This window comes from Anolis carolinensis, unplaced genomic scaffold (assembly GCF_035594765.1).
Source record: "Anolis carolinensis isolate JA03-04 unplaced genomic scaffold, rAnoCar3.1.pri scaffold_7, whole genome shotgun sequence".
Classification (NCBI taxonomy): Eukaryota; Metazoa; Chordata; class Lepidosauria; order Squamata; family Dactyloidae; genus Anolis; species Anolis carolinensis.
This window is the reverse complement of record NW_026943818.1, coordinates 3,702,347-3,717,918: the sequence shown is the minus strand read 5'-3', so window position 1 is coordinate 3,717,918 and position 15,572 is coordinate 3,702,347. Positions and strand designations below refer to the sequence as shown.

The following is a 15,572-nucleotide window of genomic DNA, read 5'->3' as shown; positions in this document are numbered from 1 at the left end:
TTAATCACCCTCCAACCAAGATGCTCTAGGCGATGCTCTAGACCACACTTGGAATCACACTGTGTCCAGTTCTGGAAGAGAGATGTTGACTCCAAGCTAGAAGGTGTCCAGAGGAGGGCAGCTAAAATGATCAAGCCCTATGAGGAGTGGCTTAAAGAGCTGGGCATGTTCATAAGTGGGAGATAAAGGTGGAATTAGCAAGTGTAATGTTACTGAGAATATATAATTGGATGTGTATATTGAAATGGTGATGGATTTTGTTATTATTCCACTGGTATTTACAATAAAAACATATATATATAAGAGCTGGCCATGTTTAGCCTGCAGAAGAGAAGGCGGAGAAGAGACATGAAGGCCAGGTATCAAGATGTGAAGGGAAGCAAGTCATAGGGATGAGGAGACCAGGACACAATGGAACCATGGCTTCAAATGACAGAAGGAAATTCCACCTGAACATCAGAAAGAACTTCCTGGCTGTGAGAGAAAACTGTTCAGCAGTGGAACTCTCTGCTCCAGAGTGTGGTGGAGGCTCCTTCTTTGGAGGCTTTGAAACAGAGGCTGGATGGCCATCTGTCAGGGGTGCTTTGAGTGTGATTTCCCTGCATCTTGGTAGAATGGGGTTGGACTGGATGGTTCCAGACCCTTGATCCTTTGAGTCGCCCTTCTCAGGACACATTCCAGCTTAGAGTCAACATCTCCCTTCCATTGCGGTGCCCAGAATTGGACACAGTGTGATTCCAGGTAAAGTGGTCTGACCAAGGCAGAATAGAGGGGTATTTATTTATTTACAGTATTTATATTCCACCCTTCTTTCTCACCCCAAAGGGGACTCAGGGCGGATCACATTGTACACATATAAGGCAAACATTCAATGCCATATGAACATAGAACAGAGACAGACGCAGAGGCAATTTAAACCTTCTCCAGCTTCCTGAGGGTGAGCTTGATTCCGGCCACAGGGTGAACAGCTGTTTCATCATCCACTGCGACGGCAACTTCCTCATTCCAACGGCGGCTGGGTGATTTTTATGGTGTCGTAAATCAGCCTCCCCACATATAAGTGGTACCTAAATTTCCTACTTGATAGATGCAACAATCTTTCGGGTTGCTTAGGTCAACAACGAGCAGGGGCTTTTTTATTTTAATTGTCAGGTGCTCACCCCGACACGGTCTGGCCTCGAACTCATGACCTCTTGGTCAGAGTGATTTATTGCAGCTGGCTGCTAACCAGCCTGCGCCACAGTCCGGCCCCGCATGACTTCCCTGGATCTAGACACTACAGGCAAAAATCCCATTGGCTTTTTTAGCCTCCACACAACATTGCTGGCTCATGTTCACCTTCCTCCCTATGTTGTCTAGCCAGACATTCCCCATTCTGTATCTTTGCATTTCCTTTTTTTTTCTGCCTAAGTGGAATCTCTTGCATTTGTCCCTGTTGAGGTTCATTGTGTTCGTGTCGGCTAATCATCTTTCTCATCTGTTAAGATCGTTTTGAATTCTGCTCCTGTCTTCTGGAGTATTGGCTCTCTGCAAACTTGGTGATCCTGCCTTCTGATCTTTCATCCAAGCCATGAATAAAGATCCTGAACGGAACCGGGCCCAGAACCAGACCCTCCGCTTGTCACTTCTTTCCAAGAAGAAGATCCTTTCACAACATGACTTGAAAACTTTTTACCCACGCCAACTTGACAATTTTGAAGGACCTGAGTTCTTATCAAGTCTGATATGTGATGTGTGAGCTTCCGCTTAAAGTCTTTCACTGGCATCTGCCAAAGAAAAAACTTATGGAAATACCCACAACTTCCTCCTCCGCTTCTTTGTCACGGTAATTAAGAAAACATTGCTACTATGATAAGCACCAAGGCACGTGGCCAGCATTCCTGGGTGTGACTTTGCGCTGTCTAGATATGCAAAAAATGGGACCGAATTCAAATAGAAGTGATAAGCCCTTGTTGCCATTTAGGAAAGCAGTTTTGATAGCAGGCATGAGCCAACTTGGGCCCTCCAACTTGGACCTTTTCCTTTTCCCCCTCAGCCGCTTTCAAGAGTAAATCCAGATATAGCGTAGCTCCAAAGGCATAAGTGCTGTGCTATGCTGAGCCATATGGCATTCCAGCCCATGCCTGTGACATCGCATGGCCATGTTGCCTGCTCCAGGCTAAGATAAAACGGGCATTTGTCATGCCAGCTGGTGCCCATTTCTCACCATTGGGTGACCTAGATTCCCATTTACTATGGACGAGCGAAAGGGAGCGGAGCAATTCAATGTGCCAAAGTACTATTCTGTCCAGGTATCTATTAGATTAAATTACGTTTTTGTGAAAAACTCATTCCCGTCAAAATCCACCAGTATTCAAATGTGGGCATATTGGGAATGCATGCCAAGTTTGGTCCAGATCCATCATTGTTTGGGTTCATAGTGCACTCTGGGTATAGGTGAACTACAACTCCTATCAATCCCTCCAAAGACCTCCAGTATTTTTTGTTGGTCATGCGGGTTCTGTGTGCCAAGTGTGGTCCAGGTCCATCGTTGGTGGAGTTCAGATTGCAGGGGAACGATACATCCCAGTACCTACAACTGCTATAGCCTGGCTGTGGTGCAGGCTGGTTAGCAGCCAGCTGCAACAAATCACTCTGACCAAGAGGTCATGAGTTCGAGGCCAGCCCATGCCTGCATCTGTCTCTGTCTCTGTTCTATGTTATGGCATTGAATGTTTGCCTTATATGTGTGCAGTGTGATCTGCCCTGAGTCCCCTTCGGGGGTGAGAAAGAAGGGCGGAATATAAATACTGCAAATAAATAAATAAATAAATATAAATCATGGCGAATTCTCCCCAAAACTCTCTAGTATGTTCACTTGCTGATCAATTCCTCTGTGTGCCATAGAAAATAATAGGAAAGAGTTATGGGAGAGGCAGTGGACGGGGTCATGCAAATTCCACACCAATAGAGAGAGTCAGAAACACTGGGATGTCTGTGGTGGGGGGGGGGAAGAAAATCTAGGAGGAAATGGTCCCCATAGGATAGCCTTTACTTGGATGGTGGGCAGTATGGTGTTTGTGGAGGACATTGCCTGGGCTCTTGGACATGTTCACAGCGCTCGCTATGACTTGCATTGTCATTGGAAGGAGGGCTATTGATGTCTCTTGAGTAGTGGGAACTATAGCTATTTGTGAAATTGGGAGCCTCTCTGTGTAAGTAAACATCTCAGCCACATACACACATACCTATTTTCACTTAGCCACATACACACATACACGTTTCCATTCAGCCACATACACACATACATGTTTTCATTCAGCCACATACACACATACACGTTTCCATTCATCCACATACACACATACATGTTTTCACTCAGCCACATACACACATACATGTTTTCACTCAGCCACATACACACATACACGTTTTCATTCAGCCACATACACACATACATGTTTTCATTCAGCCACATACACCCATACATGTTTTCATTCAGCCACATGCACACATACATGTTTTCATTCAGCCACATGCACACATACATGTTTTCACTCAGTCACATACACACATACATGTTTTCATTCAGCCACATACACCCATACATGTTTTCATTCAGCCACATACACCCATACATGTTTTCATTCAGCCACATGCACACATACATGTTTTCATTCAGCCACATGCACACATACACGTTTTCATTCAGCCACATACACACATACATGTTTTCACTCAGTCACATACACACATACATGTTTTCACTCAGCCATATACACACATACATGTTTTCATTCAGCCACATACACCCATACACGTTTTCATTCAGCCACATACACACATACGTTTTCACTCAGCCACATACACACATACACGTTTTCACTTTTATTATGTGTATAGAGATTGAATTTGAATTCTGCTTTCCCCTTCACAGATTTTAACGTAGCCTCCTTTGAAACCCATAGGATTAGATTAAACTGAGATCATCAGTCTCAAGACCCATCATGAGACAACCCGGCCCATTGAAAATGCTCAACGTTTGGAAAAGCGGAAGACATTGTGCCGCAAAGTTGGTTCATACAGTTTCACCTCCGGCTGTATCTGCTTGAGCAAAAGCCTGGAGTGAAATACAAGACCGCTTCCTGTGAAACGGATCGCTCTCTGCAACAGAAAATTTCCACTGTTGACAGCGCCGACCTCTGAATGCCCCAACAGATGAATCTGTATTTGTGTGCATGTTTTTTTTTCTGGTTTATGGTGTGACTTGCCCAAGGTCACCCCATAGGTTTTCATAGTCTCTAGAGTCGCAGTCCAACAATCAAACCAGTAAGCCACACTGGCTTCTTTCTGGCAAGTTCAAGTAAATCTAATGTGTGGTGCGTCTATGCTGGAGAATTAATATAGTTTGACACTGCTTTAACTGCCATGGCTAGGTGCTATGGAATCCCGGGAGTTGTGGTTTGGTGAGGAAACAGCCCTCGAGAATTGGTAGAGTAGGCCAAAGGTGTTACAGAACTACAACTCCCACAATTCCAAAGCATTGAGCCTTGGCAGGTAAAGTGGGAAAGGGCCAGTTGGGAGGAGCCCGGTAGTGGTGGTCAGCTTCTCCAGCCATCCAGGCGTGTGCTGCCACCTGGTGGCAATTTTGGAGTAAATTGGGAAGGAAAGGGGACAAAGAACGGAGCAGGGGGGGAAAAAGACAGACAAAATTGTCAGGACTGCTTTGTTCTCAAACCGTAGGCCTTTTTGTTGTTGTCACCATAAATCAGAAATAGCTTGAAGTATTACAACAAGAGGCCACGGTGGCACAGTGGGTTAAACCCATGTGCTGCTGATCTGCGGACCTGAAGGTTGGCAGTTCGAATCCAAGGGACAGGATGAGCTCCCGCTGTCGGCCCTAGCTCCTGCCAACCCAGCGGTTTGAAAACATGCAGATGTGAGTGGATAAATAGGTAGTCCTTCAGCGGGAAAGGCAAAAAGACGCTCCAAGCAGTCACGAAGGCCACACAACCAGGTGACAAGGCAGGTTTGTAGGAAAAGCAAAAAAGTACCAAGTACCCTTGTCAGCCACACAAGCATGAGGTGTCTATAGACAACACAGGCTCCTTGGCTTGGAAATGGAGAAGAGTACCTCCCAGAGCCGGAGATGAGCACCACCTCCAGAGCCAGAAATGAAAGGAGAAGCCTTTGCCTTTGTCTGTGTTGTGTGTCTCATTGTATGTGATTGTAAACAAGGCATTGAATGTTTGCCTGCATCTGCTTATATATACTGTAATTCGCCATGAGTCCCCTCAGGGAGAAGGGCAGAATATATTATTTATTTACTACATTTATATCCCGAAGGGGACTCAGAGCGGCTTACAAATCAAATGAACATACAATATATTATTAGCATAGCACAATATACTGTATATACCCGAGTATAAGCCGGATTTTTCAGCCCTTTTTTAAGATTGAAAAAGCCCCCTTCGGCTTATACTTGGGTGAGGGTCCTGGTTGGCTTATATTTGGGTCAGCTTATACTCGAGAATATATGGTACATTTATTATTTTTCTCTATTATTATTGGTATTATTACATTTATTATTTTTCTCTATTATGGTTGCTACTATTACATTTATTTTACTCTATTTTTATTATTATTAATAATAATACATTTATTATTTCACTCTGATCTTATGATTATTATTGCATTTATTATTTCACTCTATTTATTACATGTATTATTTTCCTGTATTTATTATTATTATTATTAGATGTATTATTTTACTCTATTCTTATTAAAAGGATACATAAGCACATTTACATTGAAGAAGATGAGAATAATGATTTGATCAGAGTTGGACAGTCTTATCTTAAATTTGAGCTTGATGTAAATATTTAAAAACATTTAACCCACTGATGCCCCAATTAATGGAATTTTTTTTATTTCTGAAATTTACCACCCTCGGCTTATACTGGAGTCAATGTTTTCCCAGGTTTTTGTGGTAAAATTATGTGCCTCGGCTTATATTCAGGTCAGCTTATACTCGAGTATATATGATAAATAAAGTGTTGTTGTTGTTAATTTTGAAAGTGCGGCTGGATATTTTTTGTTTATGTCCCTTATGCCAAGAGAAACCAAACCAGTTCTCTTTTTCATACTTCTTCCATAAGATCCACAGAAACCTGAATTTTAAGGAACTATGTTCCAGAAAGGAGGAAGAGGAGGACGCAGACTCACCCACCGAGGACCCTCTGCCTCACAAGCTTCCTGGCATTTCATCCCAACAGCTTCAGCTGGACTTCAAGACTACATGCCTCCTTCTGTCTGTCTTGTTCTGTTCTGTCCTGTCTATGTGTACTGTGATCCTCCCTGAGTCCCCTTAGGGAGATAAGGCGGAATATAAATAAAGTGTATTATTATTATTATTATTATTATTATTATTATTATTATTAATATTATTATTATTATTATTATTATTATTATTATTATTATTATTATGGTCCAATTAATGTGGGAAACAGGGAGGGCATTGGAGAGACCCTACAAATTTTCCAGGGTGGTTGCTTAAAACCGACTGTAAACTAGTTTATTTTAAAGTAAGACCAGCAAGTGAACAAAATATTAAAAAGTAGCTATCAATCATCTATACCAGTGGTTCCCAACCTTTTTTTGACCAGGGACAACTCTCCAACATTAGTACCAAATTGGTTATGAATCAGTTTTTGGTCAATTTTAGATTCATTTTGGTTATTTGGGGTGCTGATTCAGAAAATTGCATGGGATAGACCACATCAGTTCTAGTTTCTTTTTTATTATTGTGATAGTAAAATGATTTTTTTTAATTTATAAAGGCTTCACATATATATTTTTCTGGTTGGATGAATGTCGATTCCGTGTGCCAAAGCTATTATGGTAGCATTCAGAAAGAGCTTGAAAACCTGGCTCTTCACTCAGGCCTTTGGATAACGATTGCTCATCCCCATAACAATCCTGTATCCGTGACCATTCTTGTACCGGTTTGCACTTTTTACCTTTATCAACTTGATATAGACACAGGGTCTACTACTCCCATCCCAATTTGCACTTCCAAGAATTTGCAGCACTTTATCAGTCACCTCGTGTTTACAATATTTATATGGTACACTTTACCCAGTCTACTTTTACAACCTCTCCATTTTAATCCATGTTTTTATTAGTTCTTGTCATTTGTTTTTATTGGCTAATGTTTAAATTTTTATAATTGTGCATGTCTCTTGTCTATTGTTGTGTTTTATATTGCTATTGTTTTTATTCGGGCTTGGCCCCATGTAAGCCGCCCTGAGTCCCCTTTGGGGAGATAGAGGCAGGGTATAAAAATAAAGTTGTTGTTGTTGTTGTTATTATTATTATTATTATTATTATTATTATTATTATTATTATTATTATTATTATTATTATTATTATTATGAGGCTCTCCAAGCTGCAAGTTAAAGGTCTTCCCAGTATTATGTATGTTCTCTTTAATAAATAAGTGAAAGATTAGTTAGAAAACAAATTATTTTGATTGATCTGCAGAACTCCACAAAATTTTACTGCTTGGTGTTAAAAGATATTTCAGAAGACATGCAAACATTTGTTAAGGCACTGCGTGTATCATTTTCCAGTTGGATTGACTGTAATGTCATGAGATAATGCTCTAATCAGCAGAACTGGTATTTTGAGATCGTGCCATTAGCTCTTTCCAGTCTTAGATGAAGCTTGTGTGCAAGAGTGTACTGAATTCTTTTGAGAGTCTTGAGCATTGCTTTTATCCAAGTCGGCCTGAATGTGTGCGCCGTAGTCAGGATGAACATCAGTGGAGTTCTTCACAGCTCTCTCCTGAATGAAAAGTTGAGCATCCTTAAGATGGCCAGCAATGTTCTCACAGTCTTTCAGTCTTCCTCTGTCAATACTTTGTTACAGAAGACCAGCACCTGAGATACATTATCAACATTTTCTGATACAGAACATATACCATCCAGTAGTTGCCATCTCCTCGCCCACAGAAAACCATGTTTAATAATCTAGAGTTGATATGGTCTATTAAATGCAATGTTCTGAATCAGCACCTCAAATAACCCCAGAAGCGCCATATGGAACGACTCTGCTCAAGGGGAGAGACGAGGAGGAGAAGCAGCAGTCAGGAGGCTTGTTGTTGTGCCTGCCTTTTGTGTCCCCTCCCGACATCCGCATTGCCTCGGCACTATTTATTTATTTGCTACATTTATATGCCGCCCTTCTCACCCCAAAGGGGACTCAGAGCGGCTTACAAATTAAATTTACATACAATATTATATTATTAGCATAGTACAATACTGGTAATAAATTACTATATTGTACTGTATCAATATATTGTAATATTATTAGTAATATCACATGTAAAATATAATATATAATTAATATTATTATATTGTATTATTATAAGAGGGTTTCGCGAGACCAGTCGCTCTCGTTGCAACAGTGTAGTAACGGTGAGGCCGCGGACCATATTTTAGTTTTTGGGGACCATTGGTGGTCCATGGACCACAGTTTGGGAACCACTGCCTTAGACTGAAGTATTCAGTCTAAGACAAGAAGGAGAGAATGAGTGGCGGAGTGAAAGAGAGGAGAAGAAAGGGGGGATTTGGGAAATCCAGTTAACAAGCCAAAGAGAGTTTCTTTTTCAAAAAGGAATACACATTGAGTAAGACTCACATATATTTTACGAAACACAGAGATTCAAAAAGAACAGGCGCCAAAGCCAGTCGAAATACAGTACGGCCCCGATTACATTAATATTACATTCTTTATATAGAATTAAAATGATTATCATAATATTAATCCTCCTTTCTTTCTTTCTCTCTTTTTTAAACTCCAAATTTACATACAGAGCCTAAGTTTCTACACAACAGAATGGGAAAAGAAACAGAATGAAACATAAAGTACCCATCCCAGACTGACTGGGTGGAGAAGTGAACAAGGTCTCTCCAAGTGGATCTCCAGATAGATCTACATCTCAATGATCAGGTGTTTCTGTCCCCACCGTATAAACCAGAAGTCGGACTTGCCAAATAGGCAGAAGAGCTTGCAAAATACGACCACAAACCCAGAATCAACAGAGAAACAGAACAAATTACACAAGCCAACAAGTATTTTCCATCAGATATAATTTTAGGTCATTCTTATAGAGAAAACATAAACACAGATCTGAATTCAGAGCAAAACACTCTGTAATAATGACCTAAAATTATACCTGATGGTCCCCCATCATTAGTTCTTGGTAGTTCCTGAGAACTAAAATATGATCCATGGCCTCACCGTTACTAATACTTGTTGGCTTGTATTACACTAATATGATGCGAAATGTGCAGACTTTACAGCAGTCCACTGTAATGTACCATTTGTCGTATTTTTAAAAGTTGACATGATGGGAAAAATAAAGACATATTTAAAATCAGCATAAAATTGATTTAAACTGTGCTACTCTCATTTCTGATTATTCCAAAAAAATTTGACTTGTATTATTTATGGGAGGAAAGCTAACGTGGATGAAAATCCTTGAGTTTACCTGTCTCTTCTCTCTGTCTTTCTTGCCTGACTGGTTCTCTTGCAGCCAAATGTGTTGGTAAGACACACAAGTAAAACACACAGGTACGTACACACACATCACACAGAGAACAGCAAAAGCATGTGTTTAGTTTTTTTTTTTTTACAAGCTCGGTTTGTGCTCTAAGAAAGCTCTAAAAAAGCTTTTACTTTTTTTTTACACACCCATGACAAAAAATAAAACGATTTAGCAGAAAACCTGGATTCCAAAAAACATACCAAACCCCCCGCCCCATAAAATATTTAATGCACTTTTTAAGTTAAACATCAACTTGTATTTGTTGCGTTGAAGATCACAACGTCCGCCCCGACTCCTTCCCTTTCCTCTCGGCTCTGCTTCCAAAGCGGAGGGTTCGGCAAAGGAGTCTCCGGCGACGAGACACTGTAGCACCTCTTAGAACCTTAAATAGTTTGAGTCATATATAAAATAACACACTTCTTGTTGAAAAAATAAAAAAGCACCAGGTATTTCACAGTGAGAGGTAGAATCAAATGAAACAAACCCATCCCCTCTCTTTCATGACGTCTCTCTGTTTTTCTTGTTCGGTTTAGCACCAATCGCTTTGCTTCCCGTTTTGGTGATTCCCTCCTCACGTACCTCTGAAAAGGGATTTGGTTTCCCCGCAAAGGGGCCGACGAAGCATCTCACTTGGTTTTATTTTTGCCTTAAATAATATATATAATATATATTTATACTTATCTTTTTCTCTCTCTAATATTGCACATCAAAATGCTTCCTGTTCCAGAACAACAAGCAAGATGAAATGAGTTGACAAAGCTGTCTTTCCAAGACTTATTCCTATCTCATTCCACAAACCCTGCCCTGTTTTGTGTCCGCAATCCCCGGAAAGCCACATTTGGTATCTATCAGAGGGACCAGGCAGGATTTTTAATTTTTCTGCGAGACCTTATCTACCATCTTCTTTGGCCGAAGGAAGATATTCCTAAAATCTTTGGATATTGAATCCGCTCAGTTCAACCGGCCTCCGCTTCAGTTTCCCGAGAGCCACTGATTCATGTCATGTTTCTGCGAAAACCAGCATTCCCTTTGCTCTCTCTGTGTAGGAAGAAACGAGAGTCCAATGGACCCTGGATTCCTGATGGATTTTCGTGGTCCAAACACGGAAGGGCCAGTCCGCTAGAGGCTCACCGAGGTTTGAGAGCAGATGAGCCCTTTGCTCAGCGACGCCCCGTCTCCAAAACAGAGAAAGCCTGCGCTTGAAGGACAACAGAGGCTGCCCTTAGAGAAAACATACGGGTCCAACCTCAAGGAGATACTGCTGGCCAGACTCGGAGGGCAGAAGGTTGTGGACGCTGACGATGGGCAACTGGTGCAGGTCCTGTGTCCGGAATGTAAAGAGGGCCTGGTGCCACTGTCCATCCTGAACCTGGGGGCAAAAGGGGAGGCAGAAGGGAGAAGGTTAGTACTTGGATGGGAGGCCACCACCAATGCCAGGTGCCGCAGGACATTCTTTCAAAGGAAGAAACTCAGGGGGAAACCACGTCTGAGGATTGAATTGCTTTGCCCAGAACTAGGCACAGGGTGATCATTCCAGGTGAGGTCTGACCAAAGTCAAACACAGGGGCAGCATGACTTCTCTTGATATAGACCAGTGGTTCCCAACCTTTGGGCCTCCAGGTATTTTGGACTTGGGGGTTGGACTGGATGGCTCATGAGGTCTCTTCCAACTCTACTATTCTATGCTTCTATGATTCTATGACTTCAACTCCCAAAAATCCCAGCCAGCTTACCAACTGTTAGGAACTGTGGGAGCTGAAGCCCAAAACACGTGAAAGCCCAAAGGTTGGGAACCACTGATGTAGACACTATAGTCCTTTTCATGCAGCCCAAAATCCCATTGGTTTTTTCAGCAACATTGTTGTCTCACATTCAACTTGTGGTCTACTAATGAAGGGACCATGGGCCAGACATTAGTAGACTTTTGCATATATAGTTTTGCCTCTGCTTATATCATATTAGCTTCATCTAGACAACAAGCTCTTTGTATGAGCCAAAGTAACAAAGGACCTGTGCCCCTCCCATTCTCTTGAGCTGGTACCTTTCTACAGAAAGTTCCAAGGCCAAATGCTAGCTTGAGATCAACAAGTGAGATCACAGACACCACTTTGTGCCAAAGAGGTGTGGAGGTGAAGAAGACCCTCAGTAATTGGTCAAGTTTAGATAAGCTGAGATATATATTCTTTGTTTACGACACCACGCTTCACGGCAGCCATTTGCAAGTTCAAACCTTTTGGGGTGTGTGGCTATCCCGCCTTCTCATAGCTATGGGAAAATAAACTTTGCTTTTGTACTCTCACGAGACTGGATTTTCTGTCTCATTGCCTCCTGTGCCAGAACTCCTTTTTGAGATAAATTGTCTTACACTAAGACTCCAAGATATTAGGCCCATACAGGGTAAGATAACCTATCCATCAAAATATAAACTGCCTAGGGACATATCAGTTGCATTTACAAGAAAAAGATCAGAGACAAATATATCAAAATCATCTAACTACACTAGGGAAAACAGAGGAAGAAGCAGAAAAAGAAATTGACCAGGTGTTTAGGGTAAGCTCTATGATTTTATAATTCTACACCCACATTTCTGCATCGTGGCTTTTGAAGCAGCCTGCAGTCCCTTCCCATTGACAGGAGATGGCACTGTGGCTTTACAGAGAAAAGCACTAGGCTCAACAAAGCACTGGGCGCAACAAAGAGGTGAAATAAGGAAGAAATTCCCAAATAAACATAGAGAGCATGGAAAGAATTTTGTTCCAGGACGTGGACTGCAAACTTTGCCTCCCAGGTCCTCTTAAGGCAGTTCATTAGCTGTTTTTACCTGACAGTCGTTGGCTACTACTTCGGGTACGAGCTGCCCACCAGCTTCGAAGATCTGCCCATTCCAGGCCTTGAAACGCACCGATGTCTCGGAGGGCCCTTCCTGCCACACAGGCATGTTCAAGCAGTGAATTGTGATGTTCTGCACCACCTCAGAGCTCAGGAGGTTGAGGAAATTCATTTGCACTCTTCCAACGTCGAAGTCCAGCTGTGTGGGATTTGGGAGAGAAGGAAACCCACAATGAAGATCAGAGTCGAGCATCCAACCATCCAATCCAGAATGTATTGTCACGCAACCAGTCGTGGCTAAGTAACTTCCCCCATCAGCTAATCTCCAGAAAGGAGTAACATGTAGGGAGAGCCAAAGGTTGTGAACCATTGTCCTGCATTATCATGCATTAACCACTGTGGTTTGTGAATCTGGCTTACAACTTTGCATACCTTTGAGGCCACGATGGGATTGAGGCAAGTCTGCCCTCCTTGGGTGAAGTTACATGTCACCTGAATGCTGTCTGAAGAGCATCCAAGGTTAGGATCGATCCAGTAGGTACCTACGGAGAGAAGACACATGTAAGGCCACTTTGTTTGTGGTGTCTTTGCTTTGCGAGAGGGAACTTCGTCTGGATGCCAAATAAGTATTGTATAAGAAGGCATCTAATACCTCAATGTGTCTAAGAAAGAAATCCCATGGCAACTGGCATTATGACAGTATAACTTCATCCCCATTTTTTCTAATTTCCATGAAAGCTAGACAGGAAGGAGATCTGATGGGAAGAGGATCAACTCATTTGAAATATCCTGCTAGAGAAGGGTTTTATGTATATTGCAGGCTGCTAGAAAGACAAATAAATGGGTCCTAGAGCAAACCAAGCAGAAGCAGAAGCCAAGATGACTAAACAGAGGCCATCATACTTTGGACATATCATGAGAATACAGGATAAGAATACAGCTTGGAAGAAGGTAGAGGGCAAAGATGGAGACTACATTGCAGGTGAGCTGATTCAAACAAGGAAGGCATTGCTGACAATGACAGGAGAACTGCTGATGACAGGCTGACTTGGAGGTCCCCCATTTAAAGTCTTATTTATTTATTTATTTATTTACAGTATTTATATTCCGCGCTTCTTTCTCACCCCCAAGGGGACTCGGGGCGGATCACAATATACACATAATTGGCAAACATTCAATGTCATATACACATGGAACAGACTCAGGGTGGATCACATTGTACACATATAAGGCAAACATTCAATGCCATATAACATAGAACAGAGACAGAGACAGACATAGAAGCAATTTAAACTTCTCCAGCCTCCAGCTTCCTGAGGGTATGCGCAATTCCGGCCACAGGGGGAGCAGCTGCTTCATCATCCACTGCGATGGCAACTTCCTCATTACAAACGCTTGCTGGATGATTTTTTAGGGTGTCGTAAATTAGTTAGCCTCCCCACATATAAGTGGAACCTAAATTTCTTACTTGATAGATGCAACTATCTTTCAGGTTGCTTAGGTCAGCAACGAGCAGGGGCTATTTATTTTATTTTAATGGTCGGGTGCTCATTTTGCCACGGGCTGGCCTTGAACTCAGAGTGATTTATTGCAGCTGGCTACTAACCAGCCTGCGCCACAGCCAAAAGTTGAAGTCTATTCAACAACAGTTAACTAACAATCACAATTCGAAAAGCCCAACTGAATCTGTATGCCTGTTGTTATTCTGGGCCTGACTGATACCTATTATTTATTTATTTATTTATTATTCTGGGCCTGACTGATACCTACCATCCTGCATCTTCTGTTCACAGTTCATGAGGTCTCTACAGATGCGGGCAGGGTTCTCCTTTGTCCCAAGGGGTCTCTTGATGCTCTGGATGAGGGTGCTGAGGTAGTGCAGAGTCTTGAAGATCTCCCCGCCCTGGTCCAGCATCGGAAGGTCAGGCTGTTGATAGCTCTGCCCAGAAGAAAGAGCAGAGAGGAAGGAAGAGGGAGTAAGATATGGCTGCACATTAGTCCATTGTATGTTGGAGACTGGTAAAGCCGGCTGGAGAAATTTGAAGAGGATTTATGGGGTACCCACAACGTACCTCAGACTTGAAGACGGTGCTGGCATGCCTCACTGCTTGGAAAGATGCACCAAAGTCATCTTGCTGCTGGTTAAGGAGGAAACAAACTGACATGAGACACTTGTGTGAAAGCCTTCACTTGGGTAGTGGGCAGTATAGTGTTTATAGAGGACACTGGCAGGGCTCTTGCACATCTTCATGGTGTTCACTATAAACTGCAATGTCATTGGAGGAAGGGCCAAGTAGTGGGAGCTATAGCTGTTTGCGGAAGCAGGAGCTTGTCTTGAAGGCACAATTCAAGGCACATTACATTACATGCCAGTATTATAATGGCACTTTATAGCCATCATAGCTGAGTAACCACCCATCCCTGATGACATGATATATTGGCACATTTAGCACTTTGGCCTAGATCCTTTGAACCCAATCCATGATTTTAACATTTTATTTTGTATGCGGTTATTTATGACTTGCTTTTATTGTCTGATTGATTGGTTTTATTGTTTTGTTTTTATATTGTTCTGTTCGGGCTTGGCCCCATGTAAGCCGCCCCGAGTCCCTTCGGGGAGATGGGGCGGGGTATAAGAATAAAATTATTATTATTATTATTATTATTATTATTATTATTATTATTATTATTATTATTGCAACAATGCACTTGGCATCCTTGCCTAGGCTACCTGGCAGATCAGATTTTAAAACCATGGGACTTCCAGGTAGAATTTTCAACATCTCATTCATTGAAACGAAAAAATGTGCCAAGAAGAAATCCTCGTCACAATGAAATGATAGAATTTCTGCCATTTGTCCCTGTATTGTCTTTCTTACAAATCTGCTTGCATGCAGTGAAACACGACTGCAAGGTACATGCAAAATCTCAAAGTGAAATCCTTGAGAACTTACAAATATCGCTGGGATTCCTGGTGGGCCCTACAAAGTCAAGAGAGAAGGCAATACATCAGATATGTCAATCAAATTCTTTGGGACATAACTCTGAATCCTTTTTAAAAAATATTTAATTCACTGTTTGGGGTCTGACCAAAGATGCAGCTGGGGAAGGATTAATGAGGCACCTGCTACCCCTGTTAATTATCCTTCAGTTC

The 15,572-nt window shown here is 42.0% G+C and overlaps 1 protein-coding gene and 1 long non-coding RNA gene across 3 annotated transcripts in view; one reads left to right on the top strand and one right to left on the bottom strand.

The window, feature by feature from the left end:
- Positions 1-105: 105 nt before the first annotated feature.
- On the top strand, positions 106-7,344 carry LOC134293288 (uncharacterized). Its single transcript, XR_010000295.1, has 2 exons — positions 106-1,825; positions 3,917-7,344. It is a non-coding gene; the product is annotated as an uncharacterized LOC134293288 (long non-coding RNA).
- Positions 7,345-8,669: 1,325 nt separating this feature from the next.
- The window catches only part of col27a1 (collagen type XXVII alpha 1 chain), a 127,538-nt gene continuing 120,635 nt past the window's right edge, over positions 8,670-15,572 (bottom strand). The window contains exons 57-62 of one of the 2 annotated variants that reach the window (XM_016996978.2): positions 15,373-15,399; positions 14,491-14,556; positions 14,189-14,357; positions 12,851-12,960; positions 12,411-12,617; positions 8,670-10,958 (exon numbers count right to left, since the gene is read on the bottom strand). In XM_016996978.2, coding sequence (XP_016852467.2) covers positions 10,812-10,958; positions 12,411-12,617; positions 12,851-12,960; positions 14,189-14,357; positions 14,491-14,556; positions 15,373-15,399 — 726 coding nt within the window. In that variant the 3' untranslated portion in view covers positions 8,670-10,811. The remainder of the gene's footprint in view (positions 10,959-12,410; positions 12,618-12,850; positions 12,961-14,188; positions 14,358-14,490; positions 14,557-15,372; positions 15,400-15,572) is intronic. The other variant, XM_062960436.1, reaches the window with a different exon arrangement.